Raw genomic sequence first — 19,947 nt, 5'->3', positions numbered from 1 at the left:
TATTGATTAAATATTAGACACTATCAAATATTGATTAAAACTATTAATTTGTTATTTAATAGTAATTTTCATAATTAAAAAAATTATTGATATTTAAAAATTAAAATTTAAAATTTAATTTTATAAAATTAAATCTAATATTGAAATAAGGTGAAGGATGACAAAAGGGAAAGAGAATGATAATTTTGAAATAATATCAGATTTAGTACATAACTGAAATAATATCAGATTTAAAATGTAAAAAGACCAAATTGCCCAAACCCTCCAAAACCCCCTAAAAGGGTATTTCCGTCACGAAACAGTGAAAAATGACCATTTTCGAGATAAACGCTTAATCTAGGGTTGTCTGGGGATATTTTTAAAGTCCAGGGTTCATTGGCGAGATAAACACATAGTCCAGGGACTATTTTTGTAGTTCACTCTAAATGTTTCATTCACTAGAGAGTAGTAAATTCTTCATTTAGAGTGATACAAGATAAGATCGGATGGGATCACCTACTACTTATCCTACATCCCTACTCCACCCCTCACAAACATAAAACATGATGATGGACCCATTACTTATGTGTGTAAGGGGTTGAGTAGGGGATGGTGTGAGATAAGTAGTAGGTGATCCGCACTGAAGATAAGTACATTTCTATTTTTTTTTAAATCTACACATTGCTTTGAATTCTTATTTTCTATATATTTATTATATTTTGTATTTCATTATTTAAAACTTTTACGTCCCGTGCGTGCATAACACGAGTGTTAATACTAGTAATAAGCAAAAGCAACAGAATAAAATTTATTAGCCCTGTTAAAATCTCATTCCCTATTCAAATATTGTTTAAATAATTTATATTAATCAGAAATTAATATACATGTACATTTAATACTCTATTCGCTGAAATTCTGAAACAGTAACAAACCAACTAAAGAGTGTGGCGGCATAAAGGGGCCGAGCCCAGCAGCAAGACAGCAGCCCATCAGTAAAGGAGATAAAGCCTAGCAACAGATGAATCAATTTTAAGGTTACAGAATTTCACCCCACATTAATCATTATATACGACCAAAATAAAATAGTAAGGCAAATGGCAATCTCAACAATCGATGATAGAAACTACTACTAATATAGTACCTCGGTCCCACGGTCCCATAATAAGGATCATATTTGACGTGGGTAAGAGATTTAAGAATATGTAAAAAATAGTGAGTTGAAAAAATTAATGGAATATGAGACCAATTTTTTTACATAAATTTTATAATAAAATGAGGGTGAAGTAGGTTAGTGGAATGTAAAAATAAAATATAATTCTTATTATTGAAATGACAAAATATGACTCTTGTTATAGAACGTATATATTTTATGTTACATATTTAACTTTATTAATTATGAGGTGTGTCAATTAGCAACAAATTAGTTATAACTAACTTTTGAAAAATATCTCAAAACTTTAAATGCATATAACTATCTTAACTTAAATTATTTTTTCGCACAACTTATATCAAATTAAAGATAATCTTATAAGAATTCTAACGAGATCCTAAATTTAATAAAATTTTCGTGAATACTCATAAATTTCGTAAAGCAGCTTATGTCAATATACCTTACATAATATGTCAATATAATGCCTGTACAATATTAACATGAAATTATGTTGACATTGTCAGGTCTTCACATTGATATATTTAATACATTATATTGATATTATATTTTTAAATCCTAAATTAATAGTTGTAATTATCTTTTTAAAATTAAAAAATAAAAAATAAAATTATACATTACAATATATAGGCTAGACCCCCAATCCCTCTACCGTACACATTTATAATAAACAAATGTTCTCTATGTCCCATATTAGAAACAACAGCCCATTACTAAACGAGATAAAGCCCAACAACAGATGAATCAATTTTAAGGTTTCAGAATTTCACACCTTATTAATCATTATGTATGACCAAAATAAAATAGTAAGGCAAATGGGAATCTCAGTAATCGGAGTACTGAACTACTAGTACCTGAGTACGGAATTTAAAAAACGTAAAAAATAGTGAGTTAAAAAAGTTAATGGAATATGAAGTCCATTTTCTTATATATATTTTATAATAAAATGAGAGTAAAGTCGGTTAATGGAATGAGAGATCTATTTACTATTTATGATAAAAGTAAAATATGATTTTTATTGTGGAAATAACAAAATATGACTCTTATTATGGGACATATATACAAATTTATGTTTTATCTTTTACTCTATTAATTATGCGTCTATTCATTTTGTGTCATAAATGATTTAGAAAGGGATACAATTCATTTCTAATAAAGTACAAAGTTCTTATTCTGTCTACCTGTAGTAGATGCGTTTCGTTTTGAGCACTCGTTTTAGAAAAATATGATAAATAATTAAAGTGGAGAGAGTAAAATAAAAGAGATAATTAGGAGTTGAGAAAAATACTTAATGCCGATATATCGCACTTACCGTACGAAAAAATACCGAAAATACTGGTTTTTCGGTATACCGCAATTTTTGATATGGTATGATACCGTACCAAAATCTATCGTACAATAATCTATCGGTACGGTAACGATGTCAATTTTTCTATACTGCGATATACCGTGGTATACCGAATATTCAGTATATACCGTAGATTCGACACATCACTATACCGAATCGTTGGTGCATACTAAAAAATCGGCATGTTAAAATATTATTATAAATATTATTATATACTATATATAACATAGAATTTGAAAAATCTCCGAAAATCCTAATTTTAAATATTTTGTGTACAAAATAGATTTTTGTGCATAACGATATTACAATATACCGTTCAGTACATCGTAAATGTGCGGTATACCACAATAACATTATGATAACAGTATAAAAAACTAATCATGCGGTATCTTATTTTGTCATACCGCAGTTTTCAATACGGTATATAGTATGGTGTTTTCGGTATGATATACCGTTCCGACCCACCCCTACTGTGATACCTTAACTTTTGAATCCTTTCAAATTTGTTTTGACAGAACGTCCAAATTTTTTTTTGCCTTCAATTCTTTTTGTTGTTTGATGTAATAGGCTGGAGTTTTAATTATTGAATTTGGGCTAGAGTCTTTTCATTCTTAAAAAGCCTAATTCTTTTATTTATAATACCCACTTAATTGTTTGAGCCCAAATTAGTTTTGAATCACGTCAGATTTTGTCTATTTTCTCAGACAAAATCTCAACAGCAGTTACATACATATCGCTCCATGATCCCACGTTTCTATATCACACTAGTGACGAGGTGGGATCAGCGGTGCCGGCGTTGGGTGCGAACAGCAGCAGCGCTGCGTTCTGACCGGGGAAAGTGCAGCCTTACCTTCGACCGAGAGAGGAAAAGAGAGACGGTGCGAGGCAGTGGAAGCGCTGCACCGCCGTGAAGAGGAGGGCAGCAGTGGCGCTGTGACAGAGAAGAGAGGCAGCAGCGGCGGTAGCGGCTATAACAGGCAAGAATCAAGGACGATGGCAAATTTCTCATCAGATTGTCGACTGATGAGTTTTAGAGAGAGAGAGAGAGATGGAGGTCTTTAGAGATGGCGTGAGCAAGAGAGAGAATCGGCGTTTAGGGGTTTCAATTTGGAGTTAGAAGAGAGATAGCAGCAGTGGTAAGAAATAGAAATTGAGAATTGAGAGAGAATGGTGATGTGTTGATCGAGCATTCCTTTCCTCTGGGAATGAGACTAATTTAATGGCTTGCTGGAGCATCTAATTTATTGTTAAGCACATGGAAATGGAGTGGGTGAGTTCTGATTTTTGAGCTCGTTTGATAAGAATATTTATTTTGTAAGTCTCAGGCAGTATGGATTTGAAATGAAGGGAAAGGGAATTATAGTCTAACAAGTAGTCTATATGAAGCGGATTTTGCCATGTACTTTTAATTGAATTCGGGTCTGACTAGGAAGTGAATCCCTACCCAGAATAGTGTACACATCGTAGATCGTGCGCAATATTTTCGAGTTGGCCGGTCTAGTGATTTGAAATGTGGCCACATTCCTTGTCATGTATGTTCAGATATGGTATGGTGATGATGGTGGTGTTGATGTTGATGGATGGTACGTTGAAATAATTTAGTGACTCAGACCTTTTCAAAGTTAAAAACCCCGAGGTTGCTCGTTTATGGCATGATAAATAACTTTTATAAAATGTTTTCGGCATTAGTCCGCTGAATGCATCAAGTACTCAACCCTGCATATGTTTTGCACATTGTGACGAGCGCGGTGGATGTTGAGCATAAAAGTGAAGAAGATGACAAATAAAATGTTTTGAATATATTGTGTCTTCATACATAGCATTATTTTACTCTCGAATACTTCCGCTAAACAGTATTTCTTTTGAGTTCAAGGATTGTTGAAATTAGGGATGTCAATGTAGATTACTAAAAAAATTTATATCGTTCTATTTGTTTGACTCTAATTCGACACTTCATTGGATATTTTATGATATAGATTACTAAAAAAATAACTTTCAATTTTATATATTAAATATATATAAATTATATATTAAATTTTTATTAGCATAATAATAGATATATAAATTAGAAACTTCAAATTCACTAAAAATATATTTAAATTTCTAAAACATGCTTTAAAATTTCTTGATGTTTATGTTTTATTTTGCATAAATATCAAATATTAGTATATGATCGTGTTTATGTTTATGTTTAAGCATATATCTCAAATATATCATAATTAAATATTTTACATTTTATAAATATAACTAATTTTCACCATTATATATTGGATTGATCGCATCTTAATTTTATCGGTAGCAACCCCATTAGCCCGCTGGGCTAGCCCGAAATCCTAACTTTTAGGGTTAGGATTGAACTTTTATAACCCGAAAAAATCACAACCTGATTAGCCCGCACCCGATTGACCCGCAATCCGAATAGGGTTGGCCCGAAATCCCGGTGGGCTGACCCGATTGACATCCCTAGTTGAGATAATATTCATTTTGAGTTTTGATTGTCGAAATAATACTCTGATTTATTTTAGCTATTTCTATTATATCGAGTTTTGTTGTTTTTCTGTTTCTATTTATATTCTTAGAAAATGCGGGCATGACACATAGAGATAATAGTGTAGATATGAGTGAGTAATCGAAAGTCTCTCCTACTGATGGAAGTAGTATTAATTAATAAATAATTTTGTTTTCAACGAGTTTAATTTTAATTCAGAACATTACTGCAATTTCGTATTGGCTAAAGCGACAAAGTATTAACAGGCCATTACGATTCCCATGTGACTGTATAAAATTTAAAAGAGTGGATCTATCAACATTTAAGAATGAAATTGATATATTGGACATGGTCATTTTATATTATATCAATAAAACTCTCATATTATATACAGTTTTAAGAGTGAACTAAAAAAAATATTCGTGGAAAATTGAGTTTTCAGGTTCTTAATTTTGTGGTCCTTGAAGGAAAAATTTGCCTGGACGTCCTGTTTGATGTAGTCTAATTTTAAGCACTAGAGTATTAAATAGTCTTGTCATTTTCACTTGTATGAGTTCAGCCATTTTAACATTTCTTACTTTCCTAACATTGACATCTCAGATCTGCAATTACCTACGTGTCTACATTTGACAGAGCTTATATTCAATCTCTTTTTTCTCCTCGTGAATACATTAGCATCTCAAATAAATAGATATGAATGATCAATTTAGTGATTTTCAATAAATCAACATCCAAAATAAATAGAATTAATCACAAGATAATAACAGCGTTGGCTTTCCTAAGAATCTTCGTACTATTATAAATACCAATTTCATAAATTGAAGAAAAGCCAAACGAACAGATTTTCTTCAGATGTATAATTGTTAGTTAATTTATTTTCATGTAAGTTCTTCATATTTGACGTTACATAAGGTGATTGGTAATTAATTACTCCATAACAAATAAATTTAATCATAACTTGTATATTAATCTAATTTAATGAACGAAAATTTATCTAATTTTCTAAAAAAAGAAGTTAGTAAAGAAAATGTATCGAGTTACACATGATAGAGACGTTTTGTACGGAGAGTGAAAGAGACGTTGCAACATTTTTATTAAGTTGAGTTGTCAAGCTATTGGTTGTCAAGCTCAATTATAGACGTGAGGGATTGGGTTTGAACCCCATTAGTATGTCCCAGTGCATGTTCTTTGGAATAGAGGAAGTTTAGCTAGTAAAATAAAACTAGTACTCCATCCGTTTCTATGTGCGGTCCAAAATATTTTACCTTCATTTTAATTTAGTAGTACAAAAAGTACTATTTCCTCCGTCCCGGAGTATTAGACTCACTTCTTTTGGGCACATGATTTAAGGAATTAATATTTAAATAGTTAAAGTGGAGAGAGTAAAGTATGAGAGAGGGAAAAAGTAGGGGAGAGAAGAGAGAAAAAAATAGGTGGAGAATAAAATAAGATAGATGTTTTTTGCTAAAAAAGGAAATGAGTCTAATATGTTGGGACATCCCAAAAAGGAAAGTTGGTCTAATACCTTGGGACGGAGGGAGTATTAAGTTTGCATATTTCATACAAAAAGTTACATTACTGTTTTAAATTAATACATTCCGTTAAATATTTTAAACACCGCTAGTTACTTTATAATTTGTCCAACTTATCATCATAATAAAAGAATAATTAGAGATTTAATACAATTAATCACTTTAAAAAATAGTATCAGTCAATATCAATACTTCAGCAATTGATCGTGGTTTAAAAAAAAATTCTATCTCTCAATATACTCTATTTTTTTTTATTATATTCTTTATAGTACACAGTATAAAATTAGGTCATATTTCATCTTTACAAAAAAGATTCAATATCTTTTTAGTTGTATTCTCCATTGTTACATGAGAAAGCTTCGATAATAAAATGCAATTCGCTAATTTGATGGTGAAGAGTGGTGATTTTTTTAATGTGTTTTTCATTTTTCATTAAAAAAAATTTGTACGAATTTGAAACATTATGAAACTTTTTGTATGTATGATGTAATTGGAAGTAATGGTGTTAGTAGGGACTTAACGGAATGTATTAATTTGAAATACTAATGTAACTTTTTGTATGAAATATGTAAACTTAATACTTTTTGTACTAAATTGAAATAAAGATAAAAACATTTTGTATGAAACATGTAATTACCCCTCTCTAAGTAAAAAGGAGAATAAGTAGAAAGGAAAAAGATAGAAAGACAAAGAGATAGTAAAGTACTTTTTGCCAAAATAAGAAATGATTCAGCTATAATTGGATAATCCAAAAAGAAATACTACTCGTGAGCTACAGAGGGACGAAGAAAATAATGGGATTCAAGCCCCATCCCTCCTCTTTGTAAATGGTGTACAACTTAAAAACTACTTGCGGATGTGTTTTTACGGTTGAAAGAAAAAAAAAAAAAGCAAAGTAAAGATATTTTTCCATTGATTAAGTTATTTTTATACAAAACAGTTTACTAAATATTTTAAAATAATCATTTCATACATATTTATTTATTATCACGTGCTACTAAATTGTAAACATAGTCTCGTGTGTTTAACACATGGGAATGGATCCTCTGCTATGGATAAAACTCCGCATAAGATGTTGTGGAGTGAAATAACTGAGTTTTAATCCAAATATGAGTTTCTCTCTTTTACTTCTTTGTAACCATGGAGATTTTATTCATTAATAAAGGTGCTACCAGTGTTTTAATCCCTTTATCCTGTTATTAAATTTCTTTCGGTTTTTTGTTTTCTTTTTTTCACGGATTAATAACTTATATAGTGTAACTAATTATTATTGTATTTGCTTACAACTTATTTAATACAGTATACAATTAAGCTCATAAATTATCTAATCTTGCAAAAATTTCTAATTAAATAGTTTCGATATAGTAGTATTTTAATTTGTTTCGTGTGTTTCATCCATAGCAGCTAGAGAATCCACTCCCCTAACAAAACAGCGTCGAAATTGTGTGAATTTATTAATTGTTGTTGAGATAGTGACCGTAGATATTTTATTGATCTCAAAACAATTTGCACTATTATTTTAATAATAAAATTAGTGTTGTAAGATTATTTTCCAGACCATAAAATTGATAACTCAATAACTCAATTTGTCAGGATCGTCGGCAAACATTAGTTTGATATTGTCCGCTTTGGGTCAAGCCTGCACGGATTTGTTTTTGGGTCACTCCCAAAAAATCTCAAACTAATTGGAGTTGGACAGAAATTATATACACCTTCCAACTTCCGTCAGACTCCCGATGTGGGATGGAGTTTGTACATAACAGACATAACAAACACCCCCTCAAACCAGATCACATCAGGACAGACGCAATCGACACAAACATGGGTCGCGGCCCGACCCATAGCCACCTAACCTGGCTCTGATACCACTTGTCAGGATTGTCGGTGTCGGCAAACATTAGTGTGATATTGTCCGCTTTGGATCAAGCCCGCACGGATTTATTTTTGGGTCACTCCCAAAATGCCTCAAATCCCTCAAATATCCGATGTGGGATAGGGTTGTACTAACACAATTTGTATACATAATTTTTCGTATAATTATAAACAAATATTGTCTATAAAATGTTATGACAAATCACTTTAATACTAATTGATATTAACTCCACTGAATAGGATGGATGCCTGCCGATAAAGTCATAAGAGGATTTCAACATCGCTAATTATGGAAGGAGTCCCTTTGGTCCAAAAATTTGAGTATCAATTATTTTTCGAAACGTGTTAAAAAAACCAGTGTGAAGAAATTTTTTTCTTTCTATAAGAGAGTATCACATATACACCATCACTAGACTAAATTGTGTAAACCATAATGGCCCCGTCAAATTTTTCTCCCATTTTCACATGTACTATATTTTATTTTTTCTTGATTATTTTATTATCAATACAAACCAAACAAGCCTCTTGTACATGCTTCGAATCCATAATTGGATTCGGTGATTCAATAGCTGATACAGGCAACCTGCAGCACCTGCATCAATCGGACCCTCCCCTCTTTTTTCAGGTGCCGCCGTACGGTGACACATTCTTCCATCGTCCCACCGGAAGATGCTCCGACGGCCGCCTCATTATCGACTTCATTGGTATGGATTAACTATTAATTACTAGAACTACTATTTTTATTTAATTTTTTTTTTTTGAATATTTAGTTGATGAAGTGGTTATGCAGCTGAATATTTGGGGCTTCCTTTGGTGCCACCGTTTTATGGCGGGAAGAATTTGAGCGGCGGAAGTAGCGTGAATTTTGCGGCGGCGTCGGCGAATGCGCTGCCGGACTCCTTTTTTATGAGCAAAGGCATCAAAGTACCTAATGCAAATATTTCTCTCTCCGATCAGTTGCGTTGGTTTAAGGAATTATTTTTGCCAAAATTCTATCGCAAACATTCAGGTCAGGGAAGATTTATTATTCTCTTTCCTTTCTGATTTTATCAAACTTCTTAAGCTATTAGTTTAACATGATCTTATATCTTCATCTGATGAGTCTAATTAATGACGTGCTTGATGAATTAGGAATTACATTTAGTCTCTAAAAATTTGATACGTACATTTTAAAAATCAATAATAGCCTAATCTTAGATTAAAATAATACAGTATTGCATAAAACTTTGGTGAGCTTTTATTCTTGATTCGATACTTTCTCCACTAACCAATTATCCATCTAAATTTTTACAAAAATTCATTCATTTTCAATGTTGCGCACAATTGGATAGAAAACAAAAAGAATAATAATATTTTTGAAATAATAAAAGTTTATAGTGAAAAACACATGCGACGGAATAAATTAAGGATGTCATGCAATTCTAATATAGAGTGTTTGCATGCAAAAGGTGTCTGTAGCCTATTAACTTGATCAGATGATTCACAGTCAGTTCCGATAACTGGCTTTCATATATCTGTGTGTTTAAAGTGTTTCCCAACTAGCTTTACTATTTTAGTAATATCACTATTTAATTAATACAATATTAAAAGTTAAGGTAAATAGACATTTAAATCGCTAAGTTTGGTCAAAGTCTGGTCTATTTCACAAAGTTTGAAATCCGCTAGTTAAATCACGAAGTTTCAATTTTTCTAGTTTATCTCAGGAGTCGAATTTTAGGTGGAATCTATGTTGACGTGATTGAAATTTCAAGATGGACTGAGATTTAAATCACAAAAATGATGCGTGTATAATCCAAAGTGTAATCGTAAGGAACTTGATCTTAAAGTTGGATTGAAATTTCAAGATAGATTTCAATATAGAGATGCAAGATTCCACTTAAAATTCGACCCACGGAATAAACTAAAAAAATTGAAACTTTATAATTTAATTAGTGGATTTTAAACTTTATGAGATAAATCAAATTTTGATCAAACTTGGTAATTTAAATGACTATTTACCATACTATTATATACAACTACTGGATATTGAAGGATAAAATATTTAAATTAAAAAATAGTCTACTTCAGATAAAGGGATACTACAAGAGTGGTAGTAATATGTGGTTGACACATCAAAATTGTACTCCATCCCAAAGTACTCATATGACACCCATGTCATAAATTAAAAGGACCATAGAACATGATAATTAGATGTGAACGACATAGAAAAAGGACTCAATTATTCAAATGACACTCAAGTCATAAAAAATTTGTTACACCCACCGAAGAGCTAGTTAATTGCACATGTTAATATATTAGATATGTTAATTTAATTTTATTTTATTATAAAAGCTTAAAGAGATCATGAAATTAATGGCATTGATATGCAGAGCTTAAGAGATTTATGGAGGCATCATTGGTGATAGTTGGAGAGATAGGAGGCAACGACTATAATCACGCTTTACTTGATGGAAAAAGCATGGAGTCAGTCAAAAATTTCGTACCTCAAGTTGTGGGTGCTATCACTTCAGCAATCAATGTAATTAACTATGCTACTACTACTTATATCACCCCGACCACTCAATTAATTATACACCACAAAAGAAAACAAAATCTAACACACATGTGGATATTTGATTAATACAATATGCAGGAACTGATTAAACATGGAGCAGTGACACTAATGGTCCCAGGCAACTTCCCCATTGGATGTTTAGCCGCATATCTCACACTGTTCAAAAGCTCGAACCAAAATAATTACGACCCAAAAACCGGTTGTATTAATTGGTTAAACGAGTTTGCTACTCACCACAATAACCTACTCCAATCCGAACTTAAGCGTATCCAAGAGGAGAATCCCACCACCAAAATTATCTACGCGGACTATTACAATGTTACAATGCGGTTCCTTCGCTCCCCATTGGAATATGGTAAGACTGAGCACTAAGAAGCACTTCACTTACACTGTTTATGAATTCAAGTCTTGCAACTTCTTTTAAGCACTATATAAGTTCACACTTGAATTTGGTTTAGGGTTTACAAAAGGAGGGCTTGCAACTTGTTGCGGAGGATGCGGACCATATAACATAGACCCGTTGCTAAGCGGGAATCATGTGTGTGAGAATCCATCTGAATATGTGGGTTGGGATGGCTTGCACTTGACTGAAGCAGCATACAGAGCGGTGGCAACAGGTTTGATCAAAGAATCTTATACCATTCCTCGAATCAATTGTTCATGTGCTTCATCTTCTTCCAAGTATGGTGTCGTCGGCCTTTCCGACCAATGATCATAAAAAGGGTGTAATTTGGCGAGTTGATTTGAATAATGAGAGTGCTCACTATGTGTGCCCAAAGTGCAACTACTTTATGTACATGTAACGACTACTCTCTACACATGTTTTTATTAATTTTCTTATTTAATCAGCCAATTAGCTAGAGAGAAATTAGCTTTAAGGTTCATTCTTCATTTAATATGTGCTCAAAAAATCAAAATTCAATTGCCAACTCAATATATTGCTATAACTGGAACATCAAGTTGAATATTGCGTAGAGAACTCTCGTTGAATACTTGAATGAAAATGAATACAAGGATTATCCTATATATACTAGGGTAGCAATGAAATAGTTGGACGAACGAGATTAGATCCAGGGTCAACGCGTGAGAAAAATGGCCAACCAACCACTTATGCTGCCATTCTCTTTATTTTTCTTATGTTTGTAGACATAATTATGTGTATATTTCCTAATAAAAAAATATACAAATAACCTATTATAATCTGCTCAATTCAACAAAGTTTACAACTTATTAGTTTTATAATACCAAAAGTTGAAATATTCAAAAAAGTAAACACCTTCAAGTTCAAAGATTCAAAACAACAAGGATCAATCCAACAGAGTTTACAATCTAGTCAGTCCAGCAAACATTCAAAGTTCAAATATTCAAAAGAAAACCTCCAACTCCAAGTTTAATATTTCTAAATTCCAAAATAAATGCACGATTAATTTAACTTTGATCCCTTGAATAAGTCCTTTCAATTATGTATTTGTATCGGCATCGTCGACCAATGACCATGACACTTTGTCATCCTTTCACTGTTACAAATCATGAATCAGCCTTATGGAGTGCCTATCTCACTGTTACAAATCATGAATCAGCCTTATGGAGTATCTCCATCACTGTCACAAATCATGAATCAAAGAAATTGATTTAAAAATGAAGAATAAATAAATATTTTAGTAAATAGCAATGAGATCACTCATTATTATAGAATCATTTTCTGCATTTGACCCTTTGTCTACAATTACCATATTGTGCATGATAAATTGATAATACACTCGAACATGACGTTGGTGAGATTTTCTGCATTTGTTTAAAAATGATATGAAGTCTCCATAAATAATTAAGAATGATATAGTTTTGAATTCCGTGCATGGGCTCTTATAGAAAAAGTAATCTTTTAGTTGGAAGTTGATTGCCTAATTCAATTTTTTCGTGAAATGATATAGCGATTTATCTTGAATGAGACACGATACCTGCCGACAAGTTATAAGAGGATTTCATTATCCCTCATTCTTTATTGAGGGATCTGGGGTCCTTTGGGTACAAAATTTATGTCAATTATTTTTTTGAAACATGAAACCTGCAGTGTGAATAATTTTTTTTTTTTCCTATAAGAGAGTATCACATATACACACCATCACTACACTAAATTTTGTTAACCATAATGGCCCCGTCAATTTTTTCTCCCATTTTTACATGTACTATATTTTATTTTTTCTTGATTATTTTGTTATTAACACAAACCAAACAAGCTTCTTGTTCATGCTTCAAATCCATAATTGGGTTCGGTGATTCAATAGCTGATACCGGAAACCTGCAGCACCTATATCAATCGGACCCTCCCCTCTTTTTTCAGGTGCCGCCGTATGGTGAAACATTCTTCCATCGTCCCACCGGAAGATGCTCCGACGGGCGCCTCATTATCGACTTCATTGGTACGTTACTAGTAGTAATCCCTCCGTCCCTTGTTATGTGTTCCATTTTTACTAAGCTTGAGTTTTAAAAAATATGGACATATAGAAAAAGTTAGTAGAATGAGTTAGTAAAATGTAAGTCAGATTACCAAAAATAGTAAAATCAAAGTAGGATAATAAGGGACATCATCCCAAAACGGATAATTGAGACACGTACAGGGGGACGAATGAAGTACTATTATTTATAATTTTTTTTATTCTTTTTAAATATTTAGTTCATGAAGTGGTTATGCAGCTGAATATTTGGGGCTTCCTTTGGTGCCGCCGTTTTATGGTGGGAAGAATTTAAGCGGCGGAAGTAGCGTGAATTTTGCGGCGGCGTCGGCAAATGCGCTGCCGGACTCCTTTTTTATTAGCAAAGGCATCCAAGTGCGTAATGCAAATATTTCTCTCTCCGATCAGTTGCGTTGGTTTAAGGAATTATTTTTGCCAAAATTCTATCGCAAACATTCAGGTCAGGGAAGATTTATTATTCTCTTTGGTCTCTGGTTTTATCAAATTTCTTAAGCTACTCGTATTGTTTTTGAACATGATCTTGGTTTAAGGAATGATAGTGACTAAAATATTTGATACGGACATACTTTTAGTACTCTACAATTTAAAAGAAATGGTCGCTGATCGAATCTTGCGGAATCTTAGATTAAAACAATTAATTTGCCATCAATTGATGAACTAAAACGTAGTGCACACTTTTGATAGTACTTGTTTTAAAAAATAGTTTGGGAATATATTTTGTGTTAGCATATATCATTCAGAGTTGAGATATGCATAGTCAGTTCGGATAATTGGTTTCATAATATTATGTGTGTTTTAAATTGTTTTAATTAGGACTAGCTTCACTATGTTAACTATACTAATTAGTCCAAAAAAATAGACTCATTTGTGGACGGTTCCAAAGCGAGGTGGATTCAATTAATATTTATATTTTAATTTTAGTTTTAGTTTTATTCTATAAGTTAATAGGAAAAGTAAGAGATCATGAAAAAAGGTTGTTACACGGACAAAAAAACTTCGTCCCACCATCCACTTTAGTTCTAGTAGTAACAATTAAAAAGGATGTGTTGTGAACCAGCAAAAATGGTTTAAGAGATTATGAAATTAATGGCATTAAATTTACAGATCGTAAGAGATTTATGGAGGCGTCATTAGTGATAGTGGGAGAGATAGGAGGCAACGACTATAATCATGCTTTACTTGACGGAGAGAGCATGGAATCGGTTGAAACGTTCCTTCCTCTCGTTGTTGGTGTCATCACTTCTACAATCAATGTAATTATCTATGCTACTACTTATTTCACCACGACCAATCAATGTTACTTAAAAAATAAAATACGAGTTAAATGGTGATAATTTGATGTGGACAATATGCAGGAACTGACTAAACTTGGAGCAGTGACACTATTGGTCCCAGGCAACTTCCCTATTGGATGCTCAGCCACATATCTCACACAGTTCAAAAGCTCAAACCAAAATGATTACGATCCTAAAACCGGTTGTATTAATTGGTTAAACGAGTTTGCTACTCGCCACAATAACCTACTTCAATCCGAACTTAACCGCATCCAAAAAGAGAATCCCACCACTAAAATTATCTACGCGGATTATTACAATGCTGCAATGCGCTTCTATCGCTCCCCGCTCGAATTTGGTAATTAAGACAGAGCACTAAGAAGCACTTCACTTTTGTTGATCACGAATCCCACAACTTCTCTTAAGCACTATAAGTTCACACTAGATTAATATTGATAATTTTTATTAGGGTTTACAAAAGGAGGGCTTGCAACTTGTTGCGGAGGGTGCGGACCTTATAATGTGGACCCGTTGCTACGCGGGAATCAAGCTTGTGAGAATCCATCTGAATATGTGGGTTGGGATGGCTTGCACTTGACGGAAGCTGCATACAAAGTGGTGGCAATGGGTTTGATCAAAGAATCTTACACGATTCCTCGAATCAATTGTTCATGGGTTTTGTCTTCTGTCAACCTTTCCGACCAATAATAATTATAAATATAGGGTTCATGGTGCCCGTTGGAAGTATATTTGTACATCAATTAACTGAAGGATTCAGTAGTGTTCCTCATTATATGTAACTGGAAAGAAGTAAAGATGAGTAGATGACCACTTCCAAATGGAGTCTATCAAAGAAAGAGAACAAATTGAGCATATAATTAGTGATGGGGAGACTGGTGGAATTAAGTACAACTACCCATCCTTTAATGGAGGCAATATATGGTGTCTCCTATTGTTGGAGCTAGATCTGCAGCGATTTCATTATTGTTTATCTTCTTAATAAAACCAATACATGCATGGGTCTTCAATTATTTATCAACCTCGTTTAATAGGACAGTTGCATTGAGTATAAAAAATGAGTAGTACTATAAATGATTGGAGATCTCCAACCTTTTTGAAAAGGGAGAAAAAGACATGGGCCCCACCCCAACAACATTAACACTCATTCTCTTTCATGCTACTATCTGAACTCTGAACTGTAAATCTTCTTCTCACAGCCATCCTCTGCAACTAGAATTTTCAATTCTTCCTGCACATCCTCAAATAGCTCCCCTCTTTTATGTCACAAATTTCTCACAATACACGCTGAGATCACATAGCAAGAAGACCGCTTTTTATCCGCTTCTGTAAATTCTATATATTGAAAGTAGCGAAATTTCCTTGGCCGGTGGTGGGGTCGGTCGAGCCCTTCGGTTTGCATGGATGTGTGTATTTTTAACTCTAGTTCAAAAAATACAAGGATCGTTTTCAAAAATTGGGGAGTAGTACAAGGATATATCTCACACAGTTCAAAAGCTCAAACCAAAATGATTACGATCCTAAAACCGGTTGTAGTAATTGGTTAAACGAGTTTGCTACTCGCCACATTAACCTACTTCAATCCGAACTTAACCGCATCCAAAAAGAGAATCCCACCACCAAAATTATCTATGCGGATTATTACAATGCTGCAATGCGCTTCTATCGCTCCCCACTCGAATTTGGTAATTAACACAGAGCACTAAGAAGCATTTCACTTATATTGATCGGAGTCCTACAACTACTCTTAAGCACTATAAGTTTATGTTAGATTAGTATTTATTCTTGAATTTTTTTAGGGTTTACAAAAGGAGGGCTTGCAACTTGTTGCGGAGGCTGCGGACCATATAACATAGACCCGTTGCTACGAGGGAATCAAGCTTGTGAGAATCCATCTGAATATGTGGGTTGGGATGGCGTGCACTTGACTGAAGCAGCAGAGTTGTGGCAACAGGCTTGGTCAAAGAATCTTACATGATTCCTCGAATCAATTGTTCATGTGTTTTGTCTTCTGTCAACCTTTCCGACCAATAATTATAAATATAGGGTTTGTGGTGCTCGTTGGAAGTATATTTGTACATCAATTAACTGACAAAATCAGCTTTAAGCTTCAGTAGGGTTCCTCATTATATGTAATTGGAAAGAAGAAGTAAAGATGACACTTCCAAATGGAGTATATCAAAGAAAGAGAACAAATTGAGCATATAATGAAATCATAAACACTAGACTCAATTTTCATATACTATTAAATGAATGATTTCATTGTTACTATATTGACAAAATGTTTCAGAAAATTTAAGGAAAAAAATAAGTTATGAAAGAATAGCACAACGTAAAATCTATTTGAAAAAGCATATGATGCTATTTAAGTAATCAAATTATTATACAATTAAATATAATAATTTAGTTATGTAGTGTGTTAATTAATACTGGTAATCTAAATTACTGATTTTTTAATTAATTGTTTTAAAAATTTACAGGACAAGAATGGTTTTGATTGAAAAAATTTTAAATTCATTACTCTAGTTGCATGATTAAGTTTATCTCCAATTAACATATATGCATTTAGATAAGAATAATTAATTTGGTTAAATTTTCCTTAATTAGGTATATATCTATTTAATACTTTAATGTTAGGGTAAATTAGTCACAATGTTATTATGGCTTGGAGACATTATGTCTCTAAATCACTACTCATAGATATATACCTAATTAAGGAAAATTTAACCAAATTAATTATTCTTATCTAAATGCATATATGTTAATTGGAGATAAACTTAATCATACAACTAGAGTAATGAATTTAAAATTTTTTCAATCAAAACCATTCTTGTCCTATAAATTTTTAAAACAATTAATTAAAAAATCAGTAATTTAGATTACCAGTATTAATTAACACACTACATAACTAAATTATTATATTTAATTGTAAAATAATTTTATTACTTAAATAGCATCATATGCTTTTTCAAATAGATTTTACGTTGTGCTATTCTTTCATAACTTATTTTTTTCCTTAAATTTTCTGAAACATTTTGTCAATATAGTAACAATGAAATCATTCATTTAATAGTATATGAAAAAATATGTAAAAAATTAAACATTTATCTTATTCAAATTGGTTTATATAATAAAATAATATACTATTTTTTCATTATCTTTTCAATTTTTTTGTTATTTTTCTTTGCTTTAACTAAATTTAATATTTTTTATTTAATTAAGCTAGGGCGTCTAATATTTTAATATAACTATTTAGTTTTAAAATATTAAATAGATGAGTTAAGAAAATACAATTAATTTTTATTCAGATTCAAATCTATCGTTTTAAATGTTAAAAATCAAAGAAATTATTAATTTAATACAAAAATAATTGGATGAATCTACTTTTCTCATTTTAGATTATTTTAATATACCACATGTCAACTACTACTAATTGATTAATAATTAAAAGTAATAAGAATCATAAACTCTGCTAATATTATAAGATAGTGCGGAGTATTATTTGTTTAGAGTTAGGAATTCTAATATTTGCAAAAAAAAGAGTGAGGGAATATTAAATATGTAGCTTTAAAATGTTAAATATATAAGTTAAGAACATGCGATTATTTATTGATCACTGTTAAACATAATCTTTCAAAAATTATAAATTAAAGAAATTATAATTTTGTAAAATAAAGAATTAAACTTAAAATCATAAACACTAGACTCAATTAGCATTCGTACACCATGTATCAAATTTAATTTATTGCATGTTATAGTTAAATATTTTAATATATTTAAAATATGAAATAAATGATATAAGAACATATGATTTTATCGAGGTTCAACTATAATGGTCCAAGATTTAAGAATTTAAAAAAATCAAAATAAAAAAATAAAAAATTAGAACTAGAGAATTCTTAAAATCAAAACCATATACTCACTTAATTAGTAGTATTAATATATAATATAGTATTATCAAATTTTAATGTGTTGGGTGTTATATTAAAGTGAGCTAAAAAATTTATTATTTTTTAAAGATTATTGTGAATAAAAAGTGATTAAAAGAATAAGTTTATCAATATTGAAGATTATAGTATTATAATTACAAAGTAATTATTTTTTGTCACATGTTATAGTAACTCTAAGTATTTACGGTTCAAAAATATTAGATAACTAATTATTTATATTTTATAGCGCTAATTATTTGTTAAAAATTATTTAAATTCACATTTATAAAGACTAATTCATTAAGAAGTCTGAAATTATTTGTTTGTTGATAAATCTTATTTTATTTATAGACAAAATGTACACTAAATATATAAAGCTAATAAAATTAATATTTAAAATTTTAAAGAAATATCTTTAAGTAAATGCATTAAAATGGACATATATAAAAAAAGTTATCAAATCATGTTTTAAACAATTAGATGATTGCAACATGTTATTAAATGCATGCATCATCTATGCATAATCAAAATTTATATCCTTAAATAGGTGTATTTAGTAAACAAATTAATGTAGGGGTAATAAAGTACATATACAAAATATAAATTTAATTAAAAATATGATATAATATATACTTACCATTTTAAGCATTATGGCTTGGAGACATTATGTCTCCAAAACATTTTTCTATATCTATTTAATACTTTAATGTTAGGGTAAATTAATCACAATATTATTATGGCTTGGAGACATTATGTCTCTAAATCACTACTCATAATTAATTAGTGATGGGGGAGAATGGTGGTATTGACTACAACTACACATCCTTTATTAATGGAGGCAATGGTGTCTCCTATTTTTGGAGCTAGATCTGTAGACTGTAGCTACTTCATTATTGTTTATCTTGTCAATAAAACCAATACATGGGTCTTCAATTATTTATCAATGACTATAAATATTGGTTAATAAGGCGAGTTGAATTGAATATTACCGTGATCATAGTTTCTCACTATAAGAATGTGTGTACAAAGTACAACTATTTTTGTACATGTACCAATGGCTCGTCAAAATTTGCATCCATTTTCTTGTTTAATTAGTCAAAATTTAATTAAAATTAATGATTTATTTGGCAAAATGTTATCAAATGTCTGCGTTATGTTTCTCGTCGTTTTGTCCACATGGATATTCCGGTGGGCATATTAGTATCGATTTCACCCAAATTACATAATTTGGAATAATTGTTAATTTTTAAACCTGGTGATTTATTATTCTGTTTTTGAGAAGTATGTGACTAATCAGAATTTAACCAAATG

The 19,947-nt window shown here is 31.3% G+C and overlaps 2 protein-coding genes and 1 long non-coding RNA gene across 4 annotated transcripts; 2 read left to right on the top strand and 1 right to left on the bottom strand.

The window, feature by feature from the left end:
* Positions 1-823: 823 nt before the first annotated feature.
* Positions 824-3,841, bottom strand: LOC148930130 (uncharacterized). Of its 2 annotated transcripts, none has more exons than XR_016136882.1 (2): positions 3,213-3,841; positions 824-987 (listed from the first exon to the last, which is right to left on the bottom strand). It is a non-coding gene; the product is annotated as an uncharacterized LOC148930130 (long non-coding RNA). The 2 variants fall into 2 exon arrangements; XR_016136883.1 differs by having other exon boundaries at positions 3,226-3,841.
* A 4,958-nt stretch (positions 3,842-8,799) lies between these two features.
* Positions 8,800-11,789, top strand: LOC125216309 (GDSL esterase/lipase At1g28570-like). Its single transcript, XM_048117993.2, has 5 exons — positions 8,800-9,091; positions 9,178-9,396; positions 10,757-10,905; positions 11,020-11,296; positions 11,400-11,789. Exons 1-5 carry the CDS (start codon positions 8,821-8,823, stop codon positions 11,651-11,653), a joined length of 1,170 nt encoding a protein of 389 aa, XP_047973950.1. The 5' UTR covers positions 8,800-8,820; the 3' UTR covers positions 11,654-11,789.
* A 1,285-nt stretch (positions 11,790-13,074) lies between these two features.
* LOC125212997 (GDSL esterase/lipase At1g28590-like) lies at positions 13,075-15,694 on the top strand. The gene is made up of 5 exons (XM_048113323.2): positions 13,075-13,361; positions 13,636-13,854; positions 14,520-14,668; positions 14,771-15,047; positions 15,159-15,694. Exons 1-5 carry the CDS (start codon positions 13,091-13,093, stop codon positions 15,395-15,397), a joined length of 1,155 nt encoding a protein of 384 aa, XP_047969280.1. The 5' UTR covers positions 13,075-13,090; the 3' UTR covers positions 15,398-15,694.
* Positions 15,695-19,947: the final 4,253 nt, after the last annotated feature.

Source organism: Salvia hispanica, chromosome 3 (assembly GCF_029641045.1).
Source record: "Salvia hispanica isolate PSC_SH4W2 chromosome 3, Shi_PSC_v1, whole genome shotgun sequence".
NCBI classification, from domain to species: Eukaryota; Viridiplantae; Streptophyta; class Magnoliopsida; order Lamiales; family Lamiaceae; genus Salvia; species Salvia hispanica.
The sequence above is the reverse complement of the archived record's forward strand: the minus strand, read 5'-3'. Positions and strand labels throughout refer to the sequence as shown.

Bases quoted from the DNA above. Each gene is read 5' to 3' on its own strand.
- LOC125216309 (XM_048117993.2), top strand. From the start codon at position 8,821: ATGGCCCCGTCAAATTTTTCTCCCATTTTCACATGTACTATATTTTAT. The intron at 9,397-10,756 runs GTCAGGGAAGAT...ATTGATATGCAG, and splicing joins ATTCTATCGCAAACATTCAG to AGCTTAAGAGATTTATGGAG. The intron at 11,297-11,399 runs GTAAGACTGAGC...AATTTGGTTTAG, and splicing joins TCGCTCCCCATTGGAATATG to GGTTTACAAAAGGAGGGCTT.
- LOC125212997 (XM_048113323.2), top strand. From the start codon at position 13,091: ATGGCCCCGTCAATTTTTTCTCCCATTTTTACATGTACTATATTTTAT. The intron at 14,669-14,770 runs GTAATTATCTAT...GACAATATGCAG, and splicing joins TCATCACTTCTACAATCAAT to GAACTGACTAAACTTGGAGC. The intron at 15,048-15,158 runs GTAATTAAGACA...AATTTTTATTAG, and splicing joins TCGCTCCCCGCTCGAATTTG to GGTTTACAAAAGGAGGGCTT.